Source organism: Pongo abelii, chromosome 9 (assembly GCF_028885655.2).
Source record: "Pongo abelii isolate AG06213 chromosome 9, NHGRI_mPonAbe1-v2.0_pri, whole genome shotgun sequence".
Lineage (NCBI taxonomy): Eukaryota > Metazoa > Chordata > Mammalia > Primates > Hominidae > Pongo > Pongo abelii.
This window is the reverse complement of record NC_071994.2, coordinates 66629287-66656946: the sequence shown is the minus strand read 5'-3', so window position 1 is coordinate 66656946 and position 27660 is coordinate 66629287. Positions and strand designations below refer to the sequence as shown.

Below are 27660 nucleotides of genomic sequence, written 5' to 3'. Positions count from 1 at the left end.
TCTTGCTTCTGGCCTGTTTCTTTCACAAGCTAATGCGCTTAAGGTTTGTGAATAAAAGAAGGAGACCAAAGATCATTGGCCACGGCCACAACCCCATGGCCACCTTCCCTCCACTCACATTGTTCACGCCATTTTTCTCCAAAACTGCCCCTCTGGATGAGGTGGGTGAATGGCACCACCTCTCACCTGGCTGCTCAGGATCACGGGAGTCACTCCCCACTTCTCCCTCTTCCTCCCTCCCCCAACATCCAATCAGTTGATCAAGTCCTCCCTGCATTTACCTATAAACATCTCTGGAGCCTGTTCCTCATCTCCATTCTTGCTCATTAGCTCTTTTTTTTTTTTTTTTGAGACAGAGTCTCACTCTGTGGCCCAGGCTGGAGTGCAGTGTCACAATCTCGGCTCACTGCAACCTCTGCCTCCCGGGTTCAAGTGATTCTCCTGCCTCAGCCTCGTTTGTGCTTGTTAGCTCTTTCCTGGACAATTATGTCTTCCACCTAAGAGGTCCCTGCCCTCAGGTGAGCCCCTCCGTCCCATCCCCCACTGCCTATCAGAGTGGCTATCAGAGCCACATCTGGCCATGCCATTCTCCACCTCATCTCATGGGGATTTCTCATGCTCCTCAGTGTGGTATCCAAACCCTAAACTGGGCTCAGCCAATCTTGCTGGCCCCACATACTCCTCCCAAGTCCCTCCACTTCAGCTCTGTCTGGAGTGAACAGCTCCCATTTCGCCTCCATTGGGTTCCATTCTTCTTTGGGCAGCAGATCCTTGGTTTTCACTTGGTAAAAACCTCTCTGATTCCTCATTAGCTAACCCCCCTCCCCTGTGCCAAGAGTGGGAACGTGGACCAGTCTTGGCCAATCAATGAACCGAATCCCCTTGGCCACAGGGATTGGCTCAGGGATGGCCATGTGAAGCCATTGAGAGGCAATCCTGGTGTGGAGTATATGGGGAAGAGGAACTCTTCACTGATGGGGCGTAAGCTTGGAGTTGCTGGTAGCTATTGGCTACCATGTGTTGAAGAGTCTGCCAAGAAGAAAGCTAACACACAAGAAAAAAGGTTCAAGAGATGGAATGGGACAATTGCTAATAACCCACTTCAAGCACCTGGATCCAGCACTACCTGAAATCACAAGCCCTGGCTTTTGTAAATTTTTTTTTGGTGTGAGGTAGTTTGAGTTGGGTTTCTGTCATTTGAAAAAGTCCCAATTGGTACACATGGCAGAGTTTCAGTTGCCAGCAACATGCTCCATGGAGGTTCCTGCTCTTTCAGTGTGTTTCCTATTCCCCCTGGAATGCCTTTCCTCCCTCGCTTATCTGTCCAGATCTCTAAGGCACAACTCAAATGCCACCTCCTCTGGAATACCTTCCTAAAACTTCCTCTCCTCAGAGAGACTCGGTCCCCTTCTTGCCTTGGCTGGCCTAGCTCTTCTGTGCAGCCCCTTATCATACAGTGTCCCAATTATCTGTTCATTTCTCAGTCTCTTCATAGTCTATGAGCAGCATGAAGGCAGGGACCAACTCTATATGAGATCTATGTTCCAACAGCCCAGGGCAGATCATAAGCCACCATCTGGGGATGAGCAGATGACCAGGGCAGCCGGCCTTTTACACTCAGGCACCCATTCCAACCTGGATGTGGGCCTCTCTAGCAGAGGCTGGAGGACTCTGCCCCCTAAACCCCAGAAATGAGCTTCACTCAGCTGTTCTTTCTTTCTTTGACTTCTGCATCTTCCTCTTCATGCCCTGGTCTTGTCTTTTGAGCAATGAAAACTGAATTAAATATGCTTCTCCTAGACCCAGACACAGAGGGGCTGATCTACCCTGTCCTGTTGGGCTTATCAGGAGGGAACGCCTTGAAGAGCAGGAGAGAGTAAGGAGTCAAGCCCAGCCACGCTGCCAGACCTCAGTCTTTCTACTCAAACATGCCTTAGATTGCCCTGGTCCTTACCCACAGATGTCAGGGAGGCAGTGGACACCTTCAAGTGTCGGTGAGAAAGCCTCTTGTGGGGACTGTGAACTCTGAAAGACAGAACAGTCATCTTGTTCAGAAAATCGATCTACAACTTGAAAATAGGTGAAAAGATGCCTGTATATTGTTTCTTTCTTTCTTTCTTTCTTTTTCTTTCTTTCCTTCTTTCCTTCTTTCTTTCTTTTTTTTTTTTTTTTTTTTTGACTCAGTTTTACTCTGTCGCCCAGGCTGGAGTGCAGTGGCACGATCTCAGCTCATTGCAGCCTCTGCCTCCCAGGTTCAAGCTATTCTCCTGCCTCAGCCTCCCGAGTATCTGAGACTACAGGCATGTGCCACCACACCCAGCTAATTTTTGTATTTTTAGTGGAGATGGGGTTTCACTATGTCAGCCAGGCTGGTCTCGAACTCCTGACCTCAGGTGATCTGCCCGCCTCGGCCTCCCAAAGTGCTGGGATTACAGGTATGAGCCACTGTGCCTAGCCAGATGCCTGTATATTCTTTCAAAGTCATCCTAGAACATCATCTTACAAGCTTCTCGAGGGTTTCTCTGACTCTCAACTTGGGAACGTCTTAGAAATGCAAATTCTCAGGCCCCAACTCAGATCACAAATTCTGGAGGTGGGCCCAGCCAGCTGTGATTTTACAGCTCTCCAGGTGATTCTGACGCGTGCTAAAGTTTTCCAACCACTGCCCTAAGAGGATGTGACTTTGACTTACTATTTCCTACTCATTAGGTCCTAGACTCTGAGCTAACATCTAACTTGTAGAAGCCTCATAAAATGTAAATCATTGTTGTCTGACAAAGACGCAGATGATTTCTGTTTGGGAAAAAAGACAAAAATATGGTTTCATTGCCCTGTAGAACATTCACCTATTTTATATCTAACTTAGCAGTTTTATTCCAGCACTTTCCTCCCCACTGATGATATATGTATATCCATTGCTTGTATCCTCCTTTGAACCGGCTTTGTTATCCAGATGCTTCTCGTATTAATGAGGTAAGTAAATCTTTGACATATGCTCAGTATATTTATATGAGAATTATCTTTTTCCTTTTCTTTTCCTTTTCTTTTTTTTGAGACGGAGTCTCGCACTGTCGCCCAGGCTGGAGTGCAGTGGCGCGATCTCGGCTCACTGCAAGTTCCGCCTCCCCGGTTCACGCCATTCTCCTGCCTCGGCCTCCTGAGTAGCTGGGACTACAGGCGCCCACCACCACGCCTGGCTAATTTTTCTGTATTTGTAGTAGAGACGTGGTTTCACTGTGTTAGCCAGGATGGTCTCGATCTCCTGACCTCATGATTCACCCGCCTCGGCCTCCCAAAGTGCTAGGATTACAGGCATGAGCCACTGCGCCTGGCCGAGAATTATCTTTTTAACTTTTTGAAAATTAGTCTCATTTCAGCAAGCCCAGTTCGTGGGCTAGTGCTCTGTGAAACCAAGTCGGAGACATTCCTGTACCTGTGAGCCCATGTCCCTGCCAAGAGATCATATTCCACACGCTTTGGCCAGGGGCAGGATTCTACATTCAAACACCTGCACCTTTCATGTTTGGCTGCAAATAGCTGGGCAGTTATTATGGGAAACTCCCCTGCGGTGATTTATGCTTTTCTTAAAGGCTAGCCCTTTCCATGGGGTGCCAAGTCCTTCTGGGGCCCCTGGGCATTAAATGTTTTAACCTCCACTAGCTCTGCTGGGGGAGGGGGCTGCGAATGGGCTGGAGCCATTGCAGAGCCAAAAGGGCCACATCTAGGAGAGGAAAAATCATTTTAGGAGGAAGATAATGGAAAAATTCCAATTTCTCTCTTGTATTTTGAAAAACTGCTTGATTTTAGTTTAGTCAATAAAATGATACAAGAAAAAAGAAAAGATTTATTTAAAAATATAGCTGTCTGATCCTCATGTTCTAGGAAATATTGTTTGTCACAATGCAAGGATCAGGCGCCTGTACCTGTTGGCCAGGTTTTTGTCGGTTTCTCCTTCTGGTGAAGTGGCATCCCCAGTCAGGACAATCGTGGGAGGTGGACTGCAAGATACTCCTGCGGTAGGAGGACCCTGCTGGTTTAGAACAAAAACACAGAGTTAGGTTTGGGCTGGTGGGAGCTTCTAGGGACAGGAGCCGGAGCATTTATTCTCACATCATGATGCTCAGAGCCATCTTGATAAGGGGACAAATGCAGTTTACTCTTTATTCCCCCAGCTTTACTGAGGTATAGTTGACAAATAAAAATTGTATATATTCAAGGCATACGATGTGATGTTTTCATTACCTTGATACAATGTTTTGATACAATGTGACATATTCAAGGCATACAGTGTGATGTTTTGATGTGAAATGATTACCACAGTCAGGCTAACTAATATATCCCACTCACATAGTTACTTTTTGTATGGTGGACAATACTTAGCAAATTCCAAGTATACAATACATTATTAACTATAGTCACCATGCTGTACATTAGATCCCCAGAACATATTCACCTCATAACCAAAATATTAAGTTGAATCCTTTGACCAATATCTCCCCATTTCTCCCACCCCCAGTCACTGGCAACCACCATTCTACTCTCTGTTTCTGCAAGTTTGACCTTTTAAGATTCTACATATAAGTGAGATCACGCAGTATTGTCTTTCTGTCCCTGGCTTATTTCACTTGGTGTAATGTCCTGCAGGTTCACCCACATTGTTGCAAAAGGTGGGATTTCCTTCTTTTTTTAAGGATGAATAATATTCTTGTGTGTGTGTGTATGTGTGTGTATACAGATACAATATTTTATTGTGTATATATTTTTCACATTTTTTAATTCATCCATTGACAGACATTTAGATTGTTTCCATATCTTGTCTATTGTGAATAGTGCACACATATAGGTTATTTGGATTACTCAGAAAACAGAAAAGGCAGTTTCTCCTTTATTCCCCAGCAGGCCCTCACCTGAGCTTAACACGGTCCACTATTCATGCACTAAGATTAGGGACACTACAAGCTATCCCTAGTTAGTTCTCACTAGCAATGCAGGAAAAGAATGGTACAGAGTCCTCAGATTGAGGCCAGCCTGGCTGGGGAAGAATGATGGCCTGGAGAAAAGGTAGTGGCACCCACACACCCCTGATGTTCCATGACAGTCCTACCTTTGGGTAACTTTGACATTTCAGTAATCGTAATTTGTTAGAAGACTCTCCTGGGGTTTTCTCTTAGGTCCCTCCATCAACTTAAGAGGGTGCCTGTCATTTTCCTTCTCCTCCATCCCACCCCTTTAACTGGCGTGTGCTGCCACTGCTCCCTCTGTGAGCATCTGACTGCCTTTGCCAAAGGCCTACCTCCTAGCGTCCCAGAGCATGTCGCTGCCACCTCCACTATTGGTGCTGCCTCCCGCAGCTTCAAAGCAGTGGGTGCACACTGTCCCTATTGCCACTTTCCCTGGTGGGCCAAATCCTTCTAGAGCCCCTGCACATGAAATGTTTTCACCTCCACTAGCCCCACTGGCAGTGGGAGCTGCCGATGGGCTGGAGCCTCTGGCAGAGCCAGGCTGTGTTCTTGAGCCCTGAGTGCGCAGGTGTTGGTTCCCTGCAAGGTCGGGAGTAGGCCTGCTCTCCTTTTGACATTATGCCTTGTTGTGAAATGGGTCTCATACAGTGCTATCTGGACTTCTTAAGTCCCACAATTTTTAGTGAACCCAGCTTTTCCCATTTTCATTTTCATCTCTTCCCTTCTTTGGCCCCAAGCATAAGGCCACATGAGCTGGAGAAGTCTCTGGGTGAGAGTCCAGCCTGGGGAGCACCATGCTGCTTCTCTTGTGGAAATGATGCTTTTATGTGGAAACCCAGAGCCAGATCCTTGAGATGTTCATGGGGTTCTGTGTTCTAATCCGGGAGCTCTTCAGTGCAGAGAGCTACAGTGGCTGAAGGAAGAGGAGACACTCAGAATCTCCCGGGACATGGAAGGGAAGCTTGGGCAGGGACGTGGGCTGTGTAGAAGCAGTAGGAAGCAGCATCGCCTATTGGAAGAGTCAGACAAACCTGGGCTCAAATTTCAACTACTAGCTATGTGTCGTGGACAAGTTATTTAACCTCTCTATGATCCATGATTATAAAGTCTAACTTACAAGGTTAGTGTGAAGATTAAAAATAACATTGATAAGGTACCTACTGCATGACTGATATTTTTATTTATTTAATTTATTTAGTTTCTTCAGTGCAGTGGCACAATCATAGCTCATTGTAGCCTCTGCCTCCTGGGCTCAAGTGATCGTCCTGGTTCAGCCTCCTGAGTAGTTGGGACTACAGGTGTGCACCACCATGCCTGGCTGACTTAAAAATTTTTTTTTGTAGAGACAGGGTCTTACTATGTTGGCCAGGCTGGTCTTGAACTTCCAGAATCAAGCGATCTTCCCACGTCTGCCTCTGAAGGTGCTGGGATTAAAGGTGTGAGCCACGATGCCAGGCCATGATTGATATTCTTAATGTGCTAAGCATCTAGCATATGATTAATATTTTAAATAAGTGTTTATATTACTTCAGATTTCTTTCTCGTTCAACAAACACTTTATGATTATCCACCATGTGCCAAAAGCAACTTGAGATATGAAGAGAAGACCCTAAAGGGCTTGTAGTCAAGCAAGGGATACAGGGAAGTAACTCATAATAAATATAAGGTAACAAGGGATGGACCACATTCTGTGAAAGCTCAGAGGAAGGAAAAGAAAACTCTTTAGTGAGGGGAGTTAAAGAAGACTCTATAGAGGAGTGGACATTTGAGCTAGGTCTTGAAGGATGAATAGGAGCTTGCACGACAAAGATGTTAGAGGACAGGATTCAGCCAAAGGGAATCGCATTAGCAAAAGGCATTACTGGGAATCAGGGATTTGTCAGTGTAGCTGGTGCAGGTGCATGGACTATGACATGTGAGATAGGAGAGGTCAGGGCTGGGGGAATTGTGAAACTACAATAAGAGATTGAGCCAGCTTCTGAAGGACCTTGAAGCTACTCTAATGAGTTTGGTCTTTATGGTTTTGGAGATGGGAAGCCCTGAAGGTTAGGCTTGAGAATAACTTAACTACCCAAAGGGAAATACAGAAATGTTGACAGCAGATCATCCATGCATCCCTCTATTCACACTGGTTGAGATGACAGGAGAGGCCCAGTTATTAGAACATCCATCATCCCCTATAGGAATTCTGAGGAGCTCCCTGGTAAATTGGAGGTGTGTTTCCAAATGCTCTCCATTTGGAAATCTAGAGTTGGCCAAGACGGAGTGACAAGAAGTCGGCATGGTGCTTGTGGCTGAAACCAAGACTGGCTGACCTGTCCTCATGATCTCAGAGCTCCAGTCCCTCTGAGGACACAGATACCCATCCTTCTGTCAAGGACTCTCCCTAGAAGACACACCCAGGGAGTTTTCTGAAAAGCAACAACTCATTCTCTGGATAGTATGCCTTGATGGGCTGGTGATAAGCTTGTCCTCCTGTGGCTTTATCCCTCTGTTCCTATAATGGCACAATGGCCGAAGGCCTGCTCTGTCTCACAGGAAGATTATGCAAGTAAAAAGAAATGACAAATGTGTATACACTTTGATAAGTGTCATATGGTCTACAAGTACCCTTGAGTCATGATTATTATTAAAATGAATGATGGCTCTATTCAAGGTGAGCCAGTTTTTCCCATCTTTTGTCCAGTGGGCTCCCCTGGTGGGAGGCCAGCAAGCAGCAGAGGCTGGGGGTTTCCAGGGGACCAGAAGGGAAGTGGAATGATGATCTGGGGCCCCGAGGACATGCAGTGGAACAGTATTCACAAGGGCTGGGGAGATTAAGAAGGGGAAGCAGTGTGTCAAATGGCAGGTAGCCAGAGAGAGGGGGCAGCAGGCAGGGCCAGGGGCAGGTGCCAAGCTAAATGGGAGAGCAAGGGAAGAAGAAGGAATAGGGAGTTTTCTACTGTGCGGGTTTTCTGGTGAGTAGGAAGAGCTGAAGTCTTTCCAGAGGAATCTCTTCACATTATTAAAAGGGAGTAGCATTAGCAAAACTCATTCCTGGGAATCAGGGATTTGTCAGTGTTTCTGGCAGGTGTGATCTCTTGGATGTCAATTAAGCAATCAGCATCCTCTGATGCATATTCTGAGCTCAGAGGTGCAAATTAGAGACCCGTGTGCCTGTTTGCTAGTAGTGTTTACAAGTTTTTTAATTAGTTACCAACGTTCCATAATTGTAAGAATTCACATACAGGTCTGGATAGCCTGCTTTTCCTTAAACTGAAAGATCAAACAATCTTAGGCTCACATTTCTGCAGAGTAACCCGGTTTGAACTATCCTAAATTGGCTTTCTTCAGTGATTTGTGCTCCCTGGCCCCAAATGCATCTGAGTTACTGCCCTGTGTCATGTAGTTTTCATCCTGGCCTGGTTTTCCAGAGCACAGGAGGTTTGTGCTTAAAATCTCTCCCGCCCACATCATCTGGGCAGCCTCATGCCTATCACCATGGGAACGCCAATGGAAACTCTGACTGTGCTTATAGCATGCGCGGGCTTCTTTCTCTGAATTTTATTCTGACCGTGAAAATTTGAGCTCTGAAAGTTGCCTTTTTCATGTCTGTCATATTTAGAGAATTTCTTTCCTGTATGAGTCCTCTGATGAACAAGAAGAAATGCATTTTGGCTAAAATTTCATTTTTACATGCATTCTATCATATGGTTTCTGCCACCCCTTGTGGTGGGGCTTTATAAATTCCTGGCATGCATTGATGAGGATAAGCTGTGTCTATTTAAAGGGGCAGGATGGGCCAAACATGAGCTAACTCCATGTTGTATTCTGAAAAAATAATTGTGGTGGTATTAGGAGAGTTATAGCATGTATCCATCCAACAGTTTCATATATTCAGGCTGCTAAATAAGTAAAATACATATTTTATTTTATTTTTATGTATTTTTTTGAGATGGAGTCTCACTCTGTCTCCCAGGCTGGAGTGCAGTGGCATGATCTCGGCTCACTGCAACCTCCGCCTCCCGGTCAAGCAATTCTCATGCCTCAGCCTCACAAGTAGCTGGGACTACAGGCGTGCACCACCATGCCCAGCTAATTTTTGTATTTGAAGCAGAGATGGGGTTTCACCACGTTGGTCAAGCTGGTCTCCAACTCCTGGCCTAAAGTAATCTGCCCGCCTTGGCCTCCCAAAGTGCTGGGATTATAGGTGTGAGCCACCACGCCTGGCCTTTGTTTATTTTTAATCTTATTGACACTATCTACTTCTCAAAGCAATTTAAAGTAACCAACAATAAAATATAAGTATAAAAATATGAGACTATATAAATGGGGGAATGATGGATGATTTGACAAGCATAAATATCCCTAGCAGACAAAGAGAAGCTCATGCTCCTAACCGTCTATGGTTGGGAGTTGTGGTTAAACTATTTGCCCTGAAACCTAGTGAAGCCGTGATCCACGTGGTGCAGACTCTGAGAAGGCTCGCCTTACAGAACTGTTCAACAGAAAGAAAACCAATGTAGAAGGAACTTCATTTTTTACTCTCACCTCTCAAAGAACATGAAAGAGGAACAAATCTTCACTCCCATACTGTCCTCTCCTCTCCCCTTTTCTCTTTCCTTCACGTTTCTCATGCCCCTCTCTGATGACTCTTCCCCTGCTTGCCTCCCTGCCCAGATCCTCTGTCTACCTTCTCTCTCTCTCTCCCGCTCCAACCTTTACTCCCCCAGCTCCATCCAGTTATTTTTTGTGCAGATTGTCTTCATTTGTTTGTATGATTGACTCAAAAACATTTACTGAAGACTCTTGCAGAGCAAAGACCTTCTTGGAGAAGAGAGGGGCACTGGGCTGGCAATGATCAGATTCTGTTTAGTGTCCAAGAAAGGGATGTGGTCTGTGAACACTCCCACATTATTGGACCTTATTCTGTCCAGTCATCCAGCAAACATTTATTGAATGCCTATTGTGGCCAGGGTCTATGCTAAGGTCTGGGAAGACAAAGGTGAACTGGGCAGGCCTCTGCAATGCTTCCCATTCATTAGCATGACGGAATTGGGAGAGAAGGGGAAGTAACCTCCACTGCTGTTACTAATAGTGTCCTCTGTGTTGATACCTGCCAGGTAAATGGGTACAAGGCACTGGAGTGAGCTGCCTTCTGAGAGGAGCTTTCTCTGCTTGCTGGCTAATGGCTACTTGAAGCAAAGCTCTCCTGACTGTAGGCATCTCACTGGGGAGGAGGACCAGGGCAGAGGTGCCCATACAAAAAGGCAGAACAAGCCATGGGTGGCAAGTGCCAAGCAGGTAACCGCAGACAATCACAATTCCAAGTGGCTTACAAAGCAGGAAGCATAAAGCGATCAGGAGGAAATCCTCTAATCCCTTGATGGAACATCCTGGAAGCTCTTCACACTTGCCTTCTAATGTGTGCAAAATACACAACTCATAAAATCATAGTGTTCTTTCCCTCATCAGCTCACAGAATCGTTGAGCAAGCTCTGGGCAACTTCTCCTTTTCTGCAAAACTGTTTTTGTGGGAACATTCAGGTCTTGTGGGGGCTGTTTTTCACTCTATCAGGGACTGGGGAGACAGTAATCCAGAAGAGAGTGCGTGGGAAGATTCCAGGGGCCCTCTGGGGTGAATTCTGCCAGATTTTAATGCAGTGCACACACGCGTCCCTGCTCCCATTCCGAGCTGCCAAACACAAGGCAGGCCTTCAAGAAAGCTTGGGAGAGCAGTAAGACCAAATATCGTTGGCCAGGCAACTTGCTGGCTTAGGGGCTTCAGGGCCTCAGGCTCAGAAGTCACGCTACCTTATGGTATACTTTTTAGCTGTATAACCTTGGGCAAGTTACCTTGCCTCTCTGTGCCTCAGTTACCTAATCTATAATGGAACTATCTCACAGGGTAGTTATAAGAATTAAACAGTTTGATATAGAAATAGGATTTCTGGATAAAGCACAGGATGCCCCAGTTATATTTGAATTTCAAATGTACAACAAATAATTTTTAGTGTAAGTGTGTCTCAAATATTCCATGGACATAACTGTATTCTCTCTCTCTCTCGACGGAATCTTGCTATGTGCCCAGGCTGGTCTCAAATTTCTGGGCTCAGGTGATCCTCTCACCCGAGTAGCTGGGCACAGGTGTGAGCCACCATATACAGCATATAATCATCTTTTCATTTTCCAAATCTGGCAGCCCTAGATGGCAAGCCTGTGGAAGGGCACCTAGCACTGAGCAAGTGCTCACTAAGCATTAGATGTTATGTTCCCTTATTATTCCCTTTGGGATTGAATTAATGACTTTGGCATTTGGTTTTGAAAAGACTGTTGCTCTTAGTTCTGGGTCTCCTCAACCATTTGGAGTTAAATTGGAAGGGCCCAGCCCCTGTGGTCACGGTGCAATGGAGCACCTCTCCTGGGGCCTCCGACCACATAAGCCCAAGTGATCAAGGACCCACCATCAAGGCCACCTTCACCCGGCTCCTCTCCCTCTCTCACCCTCTGCTTCTCAAACCAATCAATGCTCTTTGTGGGTTACAGACATGGAAGCACAGAAACAAATTTGGCTAGAGGGAACTGGCAGTTACTCAGGCCCACTGTGTGGTGGGCCCTGTCCCAGACCCTTCTCGTGTTTTCTCACCAAATCCTCCCAGAAACTCAGTGAGTAAACCTGAGGACACCATCTACAAATTGGGGGTGATAATACCTCCCAAACTCATCGAATAGTGAAGAGGAAATGAGAAGATGAAAGTGAAGGCCATGAGCATGGGGTAGAAGATTGATATCTTTCTTTTTTCTCTTCTGCTTTTCTATTTTGATATCCACTTTATCAATGCAAAAACTGACTTGTCCAGGGCTGTGCCACTTGTAAACAGGGGAAGTGACTGAACACAGGCTGTGTCCTTCCCACAACATCACGCTGCTCTTACAGCTGCATCCCCAGTTTTTGGTCTCACCTCCCCTGGTTCCTCGTGCCCTGCTGGCCCCTGACACTCTTATTCTTCCAAGCTGCGCTCTTCTTCACAGAAGGTACCTCTTCCTCCAGGAAGCCCTCAAACCAGCACGAGGCTGAACACACGGCTGGAGAAAAGGACAGCAGAGGCAGAGGATGCCCTTGGCTCACTGTCTTTCTCACTCATCCATGGGCCCAGCCTCCCTGGGGGTCCATTTCCCTTTTCTGGAATCAGCCAAGCACTGAGGGCTGGGCCATCTCCCAGCAAGCTCACCCTCTAATAAGCCAGCAGGCCACATTTTGTTCTCCTTAAATAAATCTTATAGAAACATCTAAATGTTTATTTCACTCATAAATTCTCAGGAATGCACAATAGTTTTCCTAACCGCCTGGGCACAGGGATAAATATAGGCCAGTGTCATAGATGGGAATAATAGCTTCCTTTCCCCAGAGTCACATGGCTAGGCCCAGGCTAGGAAACTGTAAGGAACAGCCCCAGCCCCAGCTCCAGCCCACTCCAGCTCAGGCAGGCATGGGGGGTTTAGATCCTGTAGATGGGCACTGGCAGACAGCCCAGGAGAGGAGGACCCTGCTGGAAGGCAACGTGGGCTAGTGAAGAAGTTGGGTAGGCCTAGACCAGAATCCCACCTGGGTGACCTTGGGCAAGTTACTAGTTACTAAACTTCTCTTTCATGGTCTAAAACATTATATAGAGCTAATAATCACTATTCTCTAGGCTTGTTTTAAGTATTAAATGAGAGAAAGCAATAATAATGACGGTGAAAGTGGTGGTGGTAGGTGGGCGCTGTGAGACTGTATCCCCAGATCCCTGTCTTATAGCCTGGAGGGCAAACAGGGACTGCCTTGGTAGAGAGGAGATCCAGCAGCAAAAGCAGCCAGTGCTCTTACAACAGGATAAAAGGACTCTCTGGGCTGGGCGCGGTGGCTCACGCCTGTAATCCCAGCACTTTGGGAGGCCGAGACAAGGTCAGGAGATTGAGACCATCTTGGCTAACACAATGAAACCCCGTCTCTACTAAAAATACAAAAGCAAAATTAGCCGGGCGTGGTGGCGGGCGCCTGTAGTCCCAGCTACTCGGGAGGCTGAGGTGGGAGAATGGCGTGAACCCAGGAGGTGGAGCTTACAGTGAGCCGAGATCGTGCCACTGCACTCCAGCCTGGGCGACGAGTGAGACTCCGTCTCAAAAAAAAAAAAAGGACTCTCTGAGGACTTCAAAGAAAATGATTATCCCAGTGGCAAGTCCTAGGGGCACAGGAGAGAGCAGAAGTGCCTCTGCTGAGTTCTGCTGGGCATGGGGGTCCTCCCTGCCAAGCACAGAAGGCCAGTTCCCTGGCTCCCCGAAGGCTCCCCGGTGTCTGCCCTATAGGCCCTCCCTTGCACCAAGGGCCTGCTCTGCCTCTGGTGGATCCTCTGTCCTGCTATTGTCCATTTATTTCTAGAAGTCAGATATAAAGAACAACTGCCTTGTTCATCACTGTTTTTACTCTCATGCCAACAGACTCTGGGAGTGTGGAAAAGCACACAATATATGTTAGCTTTATTCCAAGGAGAGTAACTCAGCTAGTCGTTCATCCGTCATATCTTCTATCCTCCCTTCCTTCCTCCCTTCCTAACACTACTCTACCCTCCATTTCTTCTGCCTTTTAATGCAGTCATTTAATCATCTAGACAGCCAATTATCTACCCAACCTATCACAACACAATCAAGCATCCATCCACCTTTCCATCCATCCATCCCTCCCTCCCTCCCTAAGCTCCCACCACATGCTGGAGCCTATGCTTATGGCTGGAGATACACATGTGAATGGCACAGTCTGTGGCCCCCAAGTAGCTCACACATAGCCTGATGTGGGGAGACAGAAAAACAAAGAACAGCAATCTGTTTCATTGCTCACAATAGGAACTAAGGGAAAATAATTTTTATATGCATTTCTGACTGTCTGTAACCGTCAACATTTCTAAAACACTTTCTGCCTTGTTTTAGGCACTTCCACAGCTAAATTCTCACAGCTCTTACCCTGTGACCAGAAGCACTAGAGGCCAGCCTGGTGGAACTGTCCTCTTGAGCTCTTTTTTATAATGATGGAGCATCAAGCACCTGCTTCCCATGCATGGGGCCTCTGGTGTCCTAGCTAGGGCCAGGAAAGTAAGGAAAACCTGGCAGGATGACATCGGTGAGAAACTTGAGTTTGAATCTCCATTTGACCACAGCACAGCTAGGTGATCTTTGACAATTACATAAACTCTCAGAGACTCCATTTCTTCATTTAAAAAATAGAGATAATAATATCTACCTTGGAGGGATTAGACCACATACCAGGTGCCCAGTAGTTGCTACCATTATCTTGTATACCAGATACTAATATTTTACTGATAATTTATTTTAAATTATTTTATTGAAGGCCTTAATTGAGGCTGTTCTTGCAAAGGATGTGATGAGTTAAGTGGAAATGAACTCAGAGAAGATGAATTCAAAATCCTCGATGGGAGCATCCAAATACTTCCTGGTTTCTGGTGAGTACAGTGCCCTTACCTGCCTCAGTTTTCTCATCTATAAAGTGGGATAATCATCATGCCTGTGTCTTGGAGTTGTTGTGAGGTTGCTATGTGTAAAGTGCCTAGAGCAGTGCCTGGCACATGGGAGGCACCGTATGAGGGTTCTCACTGGGGAAGCTGGGGGGCAGGGGGATCCCTACTCTACACAGTCCTTACCAGGTTCTAAGTGTTTTACATGCTTTATCTGTTTCCTCTTCATCTCATTCCTGACAGATAATTGATCCTTTGGGTCATACGCCTTTTCTCCAGTCGGGGAGCACACGGTTCCCAAGGAGTTTCCAGGGAGGTATAGGCAGAACCTCTCTGTTGGCCAGTGAGGACAGGGCTTGAACAGCCAAAAGGAGTCAAATGGATAGAGAAGCTGGCAATCTGCCTTCAGCAGTAAAGTATATGGCTAAATTCGAGATATTCCCATAGATAGCACAGAACAAGTCTCCTCCAGGTCCTGATGGGAGAAGGCCATGGGAGAACACAAGAGCAAATTGGATCCGACAGAACTGGCATTTGGTAGTAAATCTACCAGGAAGTGAGCTTCCTGAGAGCAGGACCTTAGTTAGTTAATGCTCAATAAACATTTAATGAGCAAATTCAATAAACATTGACTGAGTAAATGTACTTCCTCGATTCCATATTTATTGAGTGCCTACCATGTGTATGTGAATAGTCATCCCTTGCCTCTGTGCTCAAACTCTATTGCATAAATGGGGTATTTTTGGAATAGAAATAGGAAAACAATTAATTATAGCCCATTTCCTCAGCTTACAACCATGAGACAGTGGAATCCAGGCCTTGCTATTTTCCTATTATGTGATTTTCAACAACTGGCTTAAGCTTTCCAAGCCTTAGTATCCTGATCTGTGAAATGTGCGTAGTCATCACTACCGTGTAGGACTGTGTTCTGAAGGTTAAATGCTAGAAAACACTAGGAACCTGTGTGTTAGTTTCTTTCCCTTCATCTGGATAAGATACTTAACTGCTCTAAATTCACACTTTCATGGGGTTGACTCTCTCTGCTCTGTCTACCTCACAGTGGTTTTGCACTTGCAATGTCATTGCACTTGCAGTGACACATGTGGAAACTTTTTGCAAACCATTTTGTGCTATAGGGACTGAGCGCCTATTGTGAGCTAAGTACTTTGCTCGTCACTTTATATATATTATTCTGGTAATTAAAGTCAAGCTGCTTGGGTTTGAATTTAGCCTCAACTACTTCCTTAGCTATGTCACCCACTGCACATTACTTTTCTGTGCTTAAATTCTTTATCTGTTAGTGGGAATACTAATAGTTTTCCCAAGAGTATTGTGAGAATTAAATGAGATAATGTAACATATAAAACAAGCCTAATATGGTGCCTGGCACATAGTAAGTTCTCCATAAAGGTTAGCTGTTGTTAGTGGCTATTCCTATAACTCTTAGTTTCTAGATGAGGAAACTAGGGCAAGGAATAATGAGGAATCACTTATCCAAGGTAGCAGTCAAGGATGTGAAGCCCAAGTTCTTCCTGCTCTGCCATGCTGCTTATACCTTACGTTCCTATGAGCCTTTCCTGTACCTTCTGGAACTCCCTGGCTGCTTGGTCATCCTCCTCTTCTAAAAGGACAGACAGGTTGGCTCTGAGCCCAGCCCACTGACTGAGGGTGTAAGCCAGGGTAGGCCTCCTACAACCCTTGTCCACTGTTTTTACTCTCATGCCAACAGACTTTGGGAGTGTGAAAAAACACAGTATGCGTTAGCTTTATTCCAAGGAGAGTAACTCAGCTAGTCATTCATCCATCCATCATATCTACTGTCCTCCCTTCCTTCCTCCCTTCCTATCCCTTCCTTCCTCCCTTCCTAACATTAGTCCTGCCTCCATTTCTTCTGCCCTTTAGTGCAGTCATTTAATCATCTAGCCAGCCAATTATCTACCCAACCCCAGATTTGTTATGGTGGCACTTACGTCAGTCCCCATTTCTGAGCCAAAAGAGGAGGAAGGCCAGCAGCTTCATGGCCAGAGGTTCTAGGTGCTCCACAAGCAGATCCCTTCCTATAAGGGCCACACAAACAGGACTGCTCCTCCGGAGCATGCTCTAACCTCATCTCAGTTACTTAAAAGTTAGGGGAGGGGAGGGGCGCGGATGCCACTCATCAGTGGAGTGCTGCAGTGACCTTAAGTCACAAGAGCTACTGCATAACAGGGCTGAGCATCCATGTCTGCCTAGAGCATCAATGAATGAAATACAAAGTGGATGCTCGGGGAGACCCAGAGTGCTTCATGCATGTGGCCTAAACCAGGCAATAGCATGGTGGCCTGTGTTTCTAGGAGTCAATGTGCCCTTCCCCTTCCTCAATGTGTCCATGTCCCTTCCTCATTCTCCTTCAGCCAAGCAATCAGACAGCCCACTCAAGTTAAAGTTGGGCTGTTTGATTACCTGGCTGAAGGAGAATGAGGAAGGGGCATAGACAGGCGTGTGACATGCAGCTTTGGTTGCTGGCCCCATGAGCTTGTGTTCCCGTGGGGCTGGCGGGCAGAAGGTGTTTGGTGGTGCTTTGGCATTCGCCTGACAGCGAGCTCTGAAGTTGGCCCTTCTGGGGTGAGTGGCTTTGGGAACACAGGACAACGTACTGTTGGCCCAGGTCCCAGAGCTCTCACGAGGACCCAGAGGCAGTAACAGTGCTCAGTGCAGGGTATGGACTAAGTATGGGCTTTGGGGTCAGGCTGCCTGGGCCCAGATCCTGGGCCTGCCACTTATGAGCTGTGTGACCTTGGAGGAAGGCAGTTAATTTCTCTGTGCCTCAGCTTCCTCAGTTATGAAATGGGAATGATAATACCTACTGTAAGGCTAATTATATGTTAAATGAGTTAATGCAGTAGACGAGTATCTGGCACAGGGTTAGCTATTATTATTAAGTGGCTTCGTGTGCAATGGAGGTAGGGGAACAGGGGGAGGTGGTAGCTGGGTGCTGGAACAGGTGATATGAAGAGGTGAAGTCTGTTTATGAGTTCACACTGACCTGCCTCTGGGGGCTTCTAAAACCCTTTGGAGGAGGATGGGAGTTGTTCAGGTGGAAGCTAGAGCCAGTGAAAATTGGGCTCTTACAGCTCACGTGAGCCTCTTTGTACCCTCAGGTTTACAAGGCACTTCAGAGGATGCTGCACTGTCCGGGTGAGTCAGCTTCCTACTGTGGCTGCTGGTCATAGTCCTGGAACTCATCTAGGCCTAGGTAAGATTGCATCTGGAGCCTGGGGCCAGGTCTGAGGCCCTACAGTAAGACGGAGATGGGCTGGTGTGTCCTGAGTGGAGGTTAGGAAGGCTCTGAACACTGTCATGGGAGAAAAGACTGAAGAAACTAGAGAAAAAGAGACTCTGAGAAGACTCAGAACTGCCTTCCTGCATCTATAGGATTTCACCCCACTATAAGTTGTATGGAGGGCAGAAACGAGGGAGAGTCTTAGGGGAGGCAGATTCCAGCTTGACCAGGACAGAGCTGGCCAACCAGTGCACAGGCTTCCTTGGGAGGTGGTGAGCTTTTCATTATAGAAATATTCCTACAGATTCCTGTGCCGGGCCTGGTGGTACACGCCTGTAATCCCAGCACTTTGGGAGGCTGAGGTGGGCAGATCACTTGAGGCCAGGAGTTCGAGACCAGCCTGGCCAACATGGCGAAACCCCATCTCTGCTAAAAATACAAAAATTAGCCAGGCATGGTGGTGCAGGCCTGTAGTCCCAGCTATCCGGGAGGCTGAGGCACAAGAATCGTTTGAACCTGGGAGACGGAGGTTGCAGTGAGCCAAGATCACACCAATGCACTCCAGCCTGGGTGACAGAGCAAGACTCCGTCTCAAAAATAAAAAGCTATATTCCTACAGATTCCTAAGACCTACCTCAAGAGATTCCAATTCAGTAGGTCTTGGATGGCTGAGGAATCTGGTGTTCAAAAAATTCCCAGGGTGACTGAGTGGGGCTCACGTTATAGAGAGCTTTGCCTGCCTGGGCGGAGCTTAGATGTGACCTGGGATTCTTCTAGCACTGGCAGTCTGTCATTCTGTGGTCCCCTCAGGTCCCAGGCTTGTGTCCTGACAGCTTCTATTCCTGCTAGAACCCGTTGGCTACAGACTCTTCCCTTTGAGTCTCTCCCTGTTCAAGGGCCAATGCAGAAAACCCCACTCAGGACATAGCCTTACAAAGTGCACTGTTGGGGGGCTTTTTGTGGTATTTGATTGCAGCTTCTGATGAAGGACCTGAAGAGTACATCTGTCTGTGCATGCTTGTGTATCTGTGCATGTGTCTGTGTGTGTGTGTGTGTGTGTACGTGCAGAAAGAGAAACAGGATCTAGTCCTACAGATTTTGTGTTTGTGTGTGAGAAGGCCTCGGCTAGTGCTCATGCCAGTGATGGGAAATAGGGGCTGGGACCTGAGGAATCACAACTAGGGCTGGACCCCAGGGAGCTGTAAACTTAGAAGGATGCTCTGTTCTTTGCCTGCTTCACAGACTGGGAATTCAGGCAGGATTGGGACTTCCAGCCGAGTCATCCTGGCCAACCCCGCTTCCTTGGCTGCCTGGCCTCAGATGCTCCCAGGGACTCAGGTTCCAGGCCCCTGAAGGCTCCAGGCCAGCTCCCGAGGCCTGACCCTCCCGAGGCCGTGACTACCTGAGAAACCCAATGTAGGTGGTCTGGTGGGTGCAATAGTGGGAGAAGCACTTTACTCACCATGCCTGGTTGCCTTCTGAAAAGCTTTGAAATATCCAGAGTGTGGCAGTAAGGGAAGAGGGTAAAAGAAAGTTGAGTTTGATGTGGCCTTTGGTTGGGGGGGTCTAAACTGCCCCAGCTTCATGGTCCCTCAGGCTATAGAAGGCACTTGAGGGTTGGGCTGAACAGGCAGAGTCTAGGAGGCAGCAACTAACCCTTGTACTGGGTAACACATAAGAAACCAGCAGCACAGCAAAGTTAACAGACTTGGTCTCAAAGTTTCTTGGCCAAGACAAGGTCTCTTGACCAGAATGTAGAGGAGCTGGGATTGAAGCCCAGCTTGGTATGACTGCACAGTTTATATTCTTAAATCCTGTGCTATGTGTCCTCCCTGATAGGACCTGGGCTTCTCAGCTCCCGGCTCCCCTGAATTCATGCTGGCCTTCCTAACCATCACGGTTTCAAAATGCATATAGGTACAGTGCCATTAGGTTGGCATGATGAATTTCTAGAGGTTGCCACAATGGGGGGAGGGTTCCATGAGCTTGCCTGCCACAAAGTTGAGAGTAAGCGATCCCTGATTGGCTAGTGGGAGCTCCAAATTCCAGTTTCCCACAAGTTCAGTCTCCCCGTGACCCTGAGCCAGAACCAGACTCTTATTAAATAACGGATGGTCTCTGAAGGCCCTTCAAGTGCCATGATTCTCTCTGTGCCCATGGGAAATCAAGACTATAGAGAGAATGTTTGCAGGTACTGATAGCTTCTGCATTATTGGGGCCCAGCAGAAGGACTCATGAGGGAAGAATACATGAGTGAACATTATTTTTACAAATGGGTAGATTCTTAGAATCTCATGTTATGATTACATTTGTTTTCTTACACATTACAACTCTGGGAACTTAAATAACAAACACTTTAAAAAGAATGGCCCTTTGGATCTCCATATCCCAAACCCATGGGATCAAGATGTTGTAGAACTTGGCAGTCTTGTGTGTGGGGAGCTGCCCTTCCCTTGACTGTCTAAGTGACAGGTGTTTATGTTGTCTTGTTTTGTGTTTCCTGAGGATATACTTTGAAAGAGCTTTTAATTATAAAGCATTGTAACCAGGAAGAACTTAACTCAATATAAAAGCCTGTCTTCACTGACAGCAGAGGTGCATCTTTGCTGATTTTTATTATCTTATATTTTAGGAATGCTTTTAGTCTTGGGGCAGCTGTTTGGGGGAGCTGCCCAGGATTTAAGATCTACATTTTGCCTGAGAATCTCATTCAAGGGTACTACCATTGTTAGTGAAGTAGAAGGAGCCAGGGATGGCCATTTTCAGAGGAGTCCAGGGCGCGGAAATAGGGATGCTAAGGAGACAGAGGCCAAGAAAGTCATGGCCTGAGGGTCTGGAAGCAGTCGCATTTGAATGCAGTTGTAAGTGTTTTGTCTCTCCTTTCCTTAATCCCCAAGCTTTTGGAACTTGGCACCCTCAGCAGCAGGACCCACTATTTCCCAGAATGGGGGCCTGGACTTGATAAAACCCTGGGCTGGGCTGCCTGAGGCTGAAGGGCTAGGGGGTTGGCCCACTGTCACTTAGACATTCAAGGGAAGGACAACCCCCTCACCCCTAAGGTGGCCAAGTTCGGCAACATCTTAATCCGATGAGCTTGGGATATGGAGATACAAAGGGCCATTCTTTTCTAAGTGTTTACTATCTAAGTTCCCAGAGTCGTAATGTGTCAGAAAACAAATGCCATCATAACATGAAAATATTCACTAAGAATCTGCCCATTTGTAAAAATAATGTTCCACTCATAGATTCTTCCCTCACTTAAAAAGTGTCTATCCCACCTGGCTCAGGTCAGTTTGGACGACTGTCCGATATAACAGAACAATACCATTTCAATGCAAATCAACTGTGAAGTTCATGAAGTCAAAGAAAACAGTGATGGAGAATTTTACATGCAAGGTCTTTGACCAAGGAGATCAGATAGAGCTTATCAATTAAGTGAAGAAAATACGACGAGGATGATGCTCACATCGGTTCTTCAAAAGGGAATAATTTTAATATCGAGGGACTGAAAGAGATCCTTGGGAAAATGGATGAAGCCCTTAAGTATTAAACAGATGGAGACTCTTAATTAGGTGCTGTAAAGTAAAATGTGAAGAGCGAGTTACTACGTGAACAGATCATTTTGCTGGTATAATAAATAAATATACCCACACCAAAATCAACATTTTATTCTTTCTTCAATCTGAAAATTAGCACATAACCTATATTTTGTAATCTGTTAGCTCAAAATAGTTTGTTTTGAATACCTCATTTGTACTAGAAAAATCTCAATGTCTCTTTAAATTAACCTGCTTTCATCATTTCCTTTCTATAATAAAATTTCACTGAAAACCTTTTTTGCTATTTACTGTACATTTTTGATCTCCATTTTAAGTGGATTCACTTTAAGTGGCCTTTTCTCGTGCCCACTCACCTGACATAAGAGGTTCTCAGTGCTAATGGTTCTCATCTAAGTCCTTCTCCGGTTTCAGGGGGAGCCTGCCTGGTTTGTGGTTTGACTTCTGAGGCCTCAGTCAGACACAGCCTAGATGGTTGGTTCTATACCCAGAATATTTGGGGCCTCGGTCAATTCAAACCAACTCAGAGTAATTGATTCCTCCGTATGGAAGCCACACACCTTCTCCAGGTACCCACTGCAATCTACATGAGCTGTCAGCAAACCCTCTGGCCAGCCTAAAAGCTGTGGCCTCAGCCCAAGGTGCTTGGCTTGGCCCCCAGCCAGGCTAGCTGAGGGCAGGGAGGGGGCACTTACTTGGCCGGCAGGGCTCTGGGCTGCCTGTGGCTCTCCGGGGGGCTCCTCGTCCTCGGGAATGTGGGGCATGGCAGCCTCCTGCTGGGAGTGGCCACGTGTGCCCGGAACCTCCGCTGCGTCAGCCCCAAAGATGCTCCAAGAGGCCTGGGCTCCACAGGCTGGGGAGACGCCAAAAGGACAAGTCAAATCCATTCCCATCCCTGTCCCAAGCTGGGTTCCATTTCCCGGAGCCACAAGCCACAGTGAGAGCCGGCTTGAGTTTGCATCAACACCGGAGGTCAAACCAGGCTAGGCGAGGGCATTTGGAATTTCATTTCCTCCGGCTCTCTGGCTTTGTTTACAAAGTCAGAGGTGACCTTAGAGATTTTGCATCTAATTTGGTCTTTACAGTAAACACAGCTATCCCAGAAGGGAGAAAAGTGCTTCAAACTCCTCAAAGCTGTAGCTAATGGAAGATACTCCATTGAGATCAGATTGGGAGTTGTTTACCACTTACTGAGCACCTACTGGGTGCCAGGCCCTGTCCTAGGAGCATCACCATCATCTAATTGAATCCTCAAGATGACCTCTGATGTAGCCATTAATATTCCCATTTTACAGATGAGAGAACTGCCCCAGAGAGTGAAAGTCACTTGCCCCAAATCATACAGAGAACCAATAATTTGAACCCAGATCTTCCTGATTTTGAGGCTGGGGCTTTTTCTGCTATACCACACAGTGTTCCTCAGCCATGTGGATGGGGAGTAAGAGGTGCTGTTTCCTGAATTCCTCCCTGACACCTCCCCTCATGCTCTTCTGACCCTCAGCACAGGCTCTCTCATTTGAGTTCAGCCCTTACGGGGACTACACCAGCCCTGCTAAAACCTGGGGGCTCAGGCAGGGTGAATTCTGTGTGCCCTGTGTCCACCCCTGGCAACTTTAGATTGACTCCCAGAAGCCAAGCTATCCCTTCCCTATGGTGCAACAGCCTGGGGGCACTGGGGTCCCAGTGCTGATTGGGACTGCAATCAGCGTAATCTCATCCACCTCCCACAGTGACTGGCTCAGGGATAGACAATGGACCCAGCCTACATCAATGAGCTTAAAGTAGTTTTCTGGGACCAGATGCTTTCTCCTGCTCTGAGTGGCGGAGTGTGAAGATATGAGACCTGGTGCTATGGATACCATTTTGCTTCCATGAGGAAAGCCAGACAGAATCTAACTGATACACACAGAGGAGGGCAGAGCTAAGGGACCTGCAGAGAAACAGAACTGAAGCCCTGATTAAAGTGTGCCTGAAGCCTGAACACTTTCTGGACTAGCCGGTTACATGAACAATTAAGCCTCTTGGTGTTGAAATCACTTTGTGTTGGGTTTTTGTTCCTTGTAACTGAAAACATGCTCCACTACTCTTTCATGCTTCTTGTTTGTCAAGATGCCTAGGAGTATGATCCTGCCAACAGACCTGAGCCAATGGGTCTAGCTCCTCTGCTTCCTCTTAGAAGAGGAGACTAGCAATGCCAGGTTTCCATAGGGAAAGGCAGGATAGCAATGTAGAAAGAACACAGGCTTTGGAACCAGATATCTCGGTGTGAGTGCTCACTTTGCCAGTCACTGGCTATGTGGCCTTGGAAAGTTGGCTTCATCTCTGAGTCCCGGTTTTCTTGTCAAAACAGATAAGAATGCCTCCCAAGCAGGATGCTCCAAGGATGAAACACACTCAGTTCAGAGACCACCTGCACGGGGGTCTGCAGCCCAGGAAGCTTGGCCGAAGCTCCATGGGCTCTGCCTGTCCTCTCCCCATCCTTAAACTCCCTCCTTCTTCTATTAGTGGGGTGGGCAATACCTTCAGGAATCTATAGAACTAACAATTGGCCTGGTTCTGCAACTTTTAGAGATTCCCTGAAGGAGCTGCTCCACTGGACAGTAGATTAAGACCACCAAGCAGATAACATAGTGAGGTGACCTTTGGCTGATGGGACATGGTGGGTGGGGGTGGAGATGAAGGACACTGTCATTTACTGAGCACCAACTGTGTTCCAGGTCCTCTGGAAGGTACTGCTGACTGCTGGAGGCTGTAGGAGGAAGAGCCGGAAAGCCCTGCCACCTCCCATAATACTTGGTGTTCTTCTTGTCCTTCAGAAAGGGCTCCGAAAGCCCCTAGAGTCAGAGTGCTGCAGAAAAGGCCTGAGCTGCCATCAGCCCAGCTCTGACAGACCCTTCACGCCCCCCCAGCCAACACACATACCTCTAGACTCCTGGACTGAGCTCCTTGAGCTAGGCAAGATGTCAGATTCATCCTAGGTACCCAAAAGATTCAGCAAAGAATGATTGTTGATTTATGTTTAAAGAACTAGGGACTTTTAGCCCCAGGATTGGTCAAGGTGACCACCATCTTGACTGCTGTCTTTCTCTGCAATGAACGTTAGCTCACACAGCTCTGGAACAGTTAGGGTGACCCCTACTGGCGACCTCAAGAAATCTCAAGTAGACCATCCATAGAGTCATTCATTCTTTCACTGCCTAAACTTTACACCTACTCTACCAGGCCTGTGCAAGGGGCTGGTGACACAAAGAAAATCTTGGCCCTCAAGGAACATAGAGCCCAGTGGTAGGAGATGCTGGAGAACAGTATAATGGGGTAAATATTTTGAAAGTGAGAAGTTGCAGGATCCCAGAAAAAGGTTACCTGTGGAAATTGGGATGGTGGGACATGATTTTAGCAAATATTTCACATTACAAATGTTTGAGCTGAGCCATGAACACAAATGCTGAGTGGAATTTCTTGGAACAGATTAGCTGGGTGTCTAGTGGGGAAGATAAGACAGGATGGGTAGAAGCCACACTGGACAGACTTCACCTGGCTCTTGGGAATGAGAACTACAGGGCCAGGGCATGCTGTCTGTGTCTTCCATACCAAATTCTTACTGTATGAATAAACTGAGCATCAGGTTCACCCAAAGGTAAGCTCTGTGATTAATTTCTATTATCTTTACTTGGATTTCAGCTGCAGTGGCATCAGTGGTGCTGGGTAAAGTATTTGGTAAAAGGGGTTGAGGGTAGCAAAAGAGTAGCCACAAACCCTGATTCTACTAAACGAAGTTGGCTACATCTCCTAGGAAACCTTTTAAAATTATGTGTGATGTATGTACAGGTCCAGGCTGTCTTAACAGGGGTATGGTTTCTAAAACATGGGAGGTGACTATTCCACTTTTCTTTTGTCTTAATCTACACAAAGTATATTGTGCTCTGCCTGTTAAGAAGGATTTAGACAAATTGGGACATGTTTTGAAACTGGGAAGCAGGAAGCAAGGAGAACAAGAATTTGTGTTTAAAGAACTAGAGAGCTTTAGCCCGGAGAAGAGGAAGTGCAGGGAGAAATAAAAATCTCTTCTCAGATGTTTGGAAAGCATTCATGTGGTTCTACTGTTCCCAAAGAATAGACGTCATAACTAATGACTGAAAGGTCAGATGAAGGCAAGGGACGACCTTCTAGTTGGTTGGAACCACCTGAAGATGAAACAGGCTGTTCTTTAAGGTAGTGAGCTCCCCATTCCTTGGAGGGTTCTGGTAAAGCCTGGGACAAGGGTCACAGGATTCCTATCCACTTCAGGGGCCTTTTCTAACGCTGGGAGTCCCTGAAATCCTGGACTCTTTTTAGCTACAACAAACTGAAAGACCTGACGATTCCATCCCAGGATTCTGGGATTATGGTCTGAAGTCTCATGAGAAATACCTCATTTTTTAACCCTCCACTTTCTTTCCTCCACCTGCCTCTTCCAAAAAGAGCTTAAGTCAGTCCCTGTGACAGAAAGCAAAATAGAACAAATGAATTAAGTCAGATGTCAGCTGCCACAACATAAAAGTAGAGTGGATGCTGGCTGAGGCCCCACTCTTGACAAGATGGAACCCCAGGCTCCTCGGGGGAGCCCCAGCAGCCCTGCCTGCCGGGGCCATTCCCACGCTGCTCCTGCCCTGTTTGCTGTCTCTCCCATCCATTATTATAAACTCGCTGCTTAAAATAGCAAGGTAAAAGGAGAGTCCCTCCCCCAGGGTGACATCTGGGTTCTGCTGGAGCTTGTGGGCACACGGACCTCACATCCATCACAGCAAAGTTTAGAATATAATCTCCAGGAAGTGCTGATCTAGAGCACCAGCCCATAAAAGGAAAAAATATTTAGTAATGTTTGGTCTCTAAGCTGTTCCTTCTTTAACCCATTTTCAGGGCCCTTCTTGCTGCTTCTCCAGTCTGGTTTGGAAAGGGTTAGGTGAGCCAGTGCCAAGAGCTAATCAGCTCTTATGACTCTACTCATTCTGCCTCCAGCTAGTGCCTAACTAGAACCTTGCCCATTTTACAGGTCGGGAAACTGAGGTGCAGAAACGGAAACAACTCGACTGGTTCAGCTACCCTTGTATCTGGTGCAAATTTTCCAAGAGACTCTGCTGGGATAACTATCCAATAATTTGTGCAACTGAAGAGGCTAGAAGTTCCTAAACCATATTTAAATATTTTATCTGCCCCTGCTCATGAAAGAAAACAAACTAATATGCTTTTGTTCACGCTTTCATTCTTCAGCTACTTCTAAGTTGCCTACTGAGCATCAGACACTATGCTAGATGTATTTCAAGTGCTATTTTAACTCCTATGAGATAGGTTTTATTATTTCCATTTAATATATTAAGGATCTAGGGCTCAGAAAGGTTCCGCAACCTGCTCAAGATCACACAGCTAGTAAGTAGCTGGTGAAGGGTTATAATCCAGGCTAGTCTGACTCCTAGGCCCACCATCTTTCCTCTCTTCCACTGTGGCTTCTTCACCAGGAGTTCTGCTTGAGTGTGGCAGAAAAGCCTAGCACGGGGGCCCTGCCTCCCAGGGGAGGGCTGGAGTGAGTACTCCCAGTGAGGCTAAGGATGGTGGGAGGCAGAGGGGAGGAAACAGGACCTACACTTCGGTTGTCGGGCCAGGGGTCTTATGAGGGCTAAAGAGTGGCCTACGGTTGAGCCTGCACGTCCTCTGGTAGGTGGTAGCAGCAGGTGGGGGAAGCGGAGGACAGCCCTGCCTTGTAGGCTTCAAAGGCCTTACTGTATCCCAGAAAGTATAGAGCCATCATCGGGATGCAGGGTTCAGGAACAGAATTTACAGAGACTATCTCCTTCAGTGCTTTCAGCAACCCTGTGAGATGGGGAGAGTAAGTACTATTATTATTAACATTAAAGTTAGACCCATGTTACAGATGAGGAAACAGAGGCCCAGAGACTTGCCCAATGTCATCGCTCACGAATGGCAGTGCTGGGAATTCACCGAATCTGGGTCTGATGCTCCCCTTCCTTGCAGGGCCAAGCCTGTTCTCGGCAGGCAGCAGCAGCCTCTCATCATGGCGCCAAAGATGCCTCTCCCAGAGCCTTGCGACCTGCCTAGAAGAGACCAAACTCCTCTCTGAAACCACAGTATCCCAGGAGCACAGCCTGTAAGCTGAGCGGCTCTCAGATTCTCTCTGTGAATCTTTGAGCATTGAGGGAAGAGCCAAGAAGCCCTTTCGGGAAACAATGGGTTAACCTAGCCTCCACTGACCTTTCTGGAGTGACTCAGTATTCTCAGAAGGGAGTTTTTTTGTTCTTCCAGCTTTGAATTTTTGCTTTCATTTTAGCAGCACAAAGAATGTGAAAGAGATTAGGTTGCTATTAATACCACGGGTCTATCTCTAGATGAACAACTGATGG

At 46.8% G+C, this 27660-nt stretch overlaps 1 protein-coding gene and 1 long non-coding RNA gene across 12 annotated transcripts in view; one reads left to right on the top strand and one right to left on the bottom strand.

Annotated features, from left to right (window-relative positions):
* IRAG1 (inositol 1,4,5-triphosphate receptor associated 1) overlaps positions 1–27660 on the bottom strand; it is a 122321-nt gene that overhangs the window by 59285 nt on the left and 35376 nt on the right. For 4 of the 11 annotated variants that reach the window (XM_009246622.4, XM_009246623.4, XM_009246626.4 and 1 more), the window contains exons 2-4: positions 21961–22118; positions 3924–4030; positions 1955–2025 (exon numbers count right to left, since the gene is read on the bottom strand). In XM_009246622.4, coding sequence (XP_009244897.3) covers positions 1955–2025; positions 3924–4030; positions 21961–22118 — 336 coding nt within the window. Of the gene's footprint in view, positions 1–1954; positions 2026–3923; positions 4031–21960; positions 22119–24187; positions 24365–27660 lie in introns of those variants that run through there. The other 7 variants (XM_009246625.4, XM_002822033.6, XM_063728151.1 and 4 more) reach the window with 4 other exon arrangements.
* Positions 360–27119, top strand: LOC129048687 (uncharacterized). The gene is made up of 4 exons (XR_008511231.1): positions 360–2973; positions 14323–14434; positions 17587–17681; positions 26298–27119. It is a non-coding gene; the product is annotated as an uncharacterized LOC129048687 (long non-coding RNA).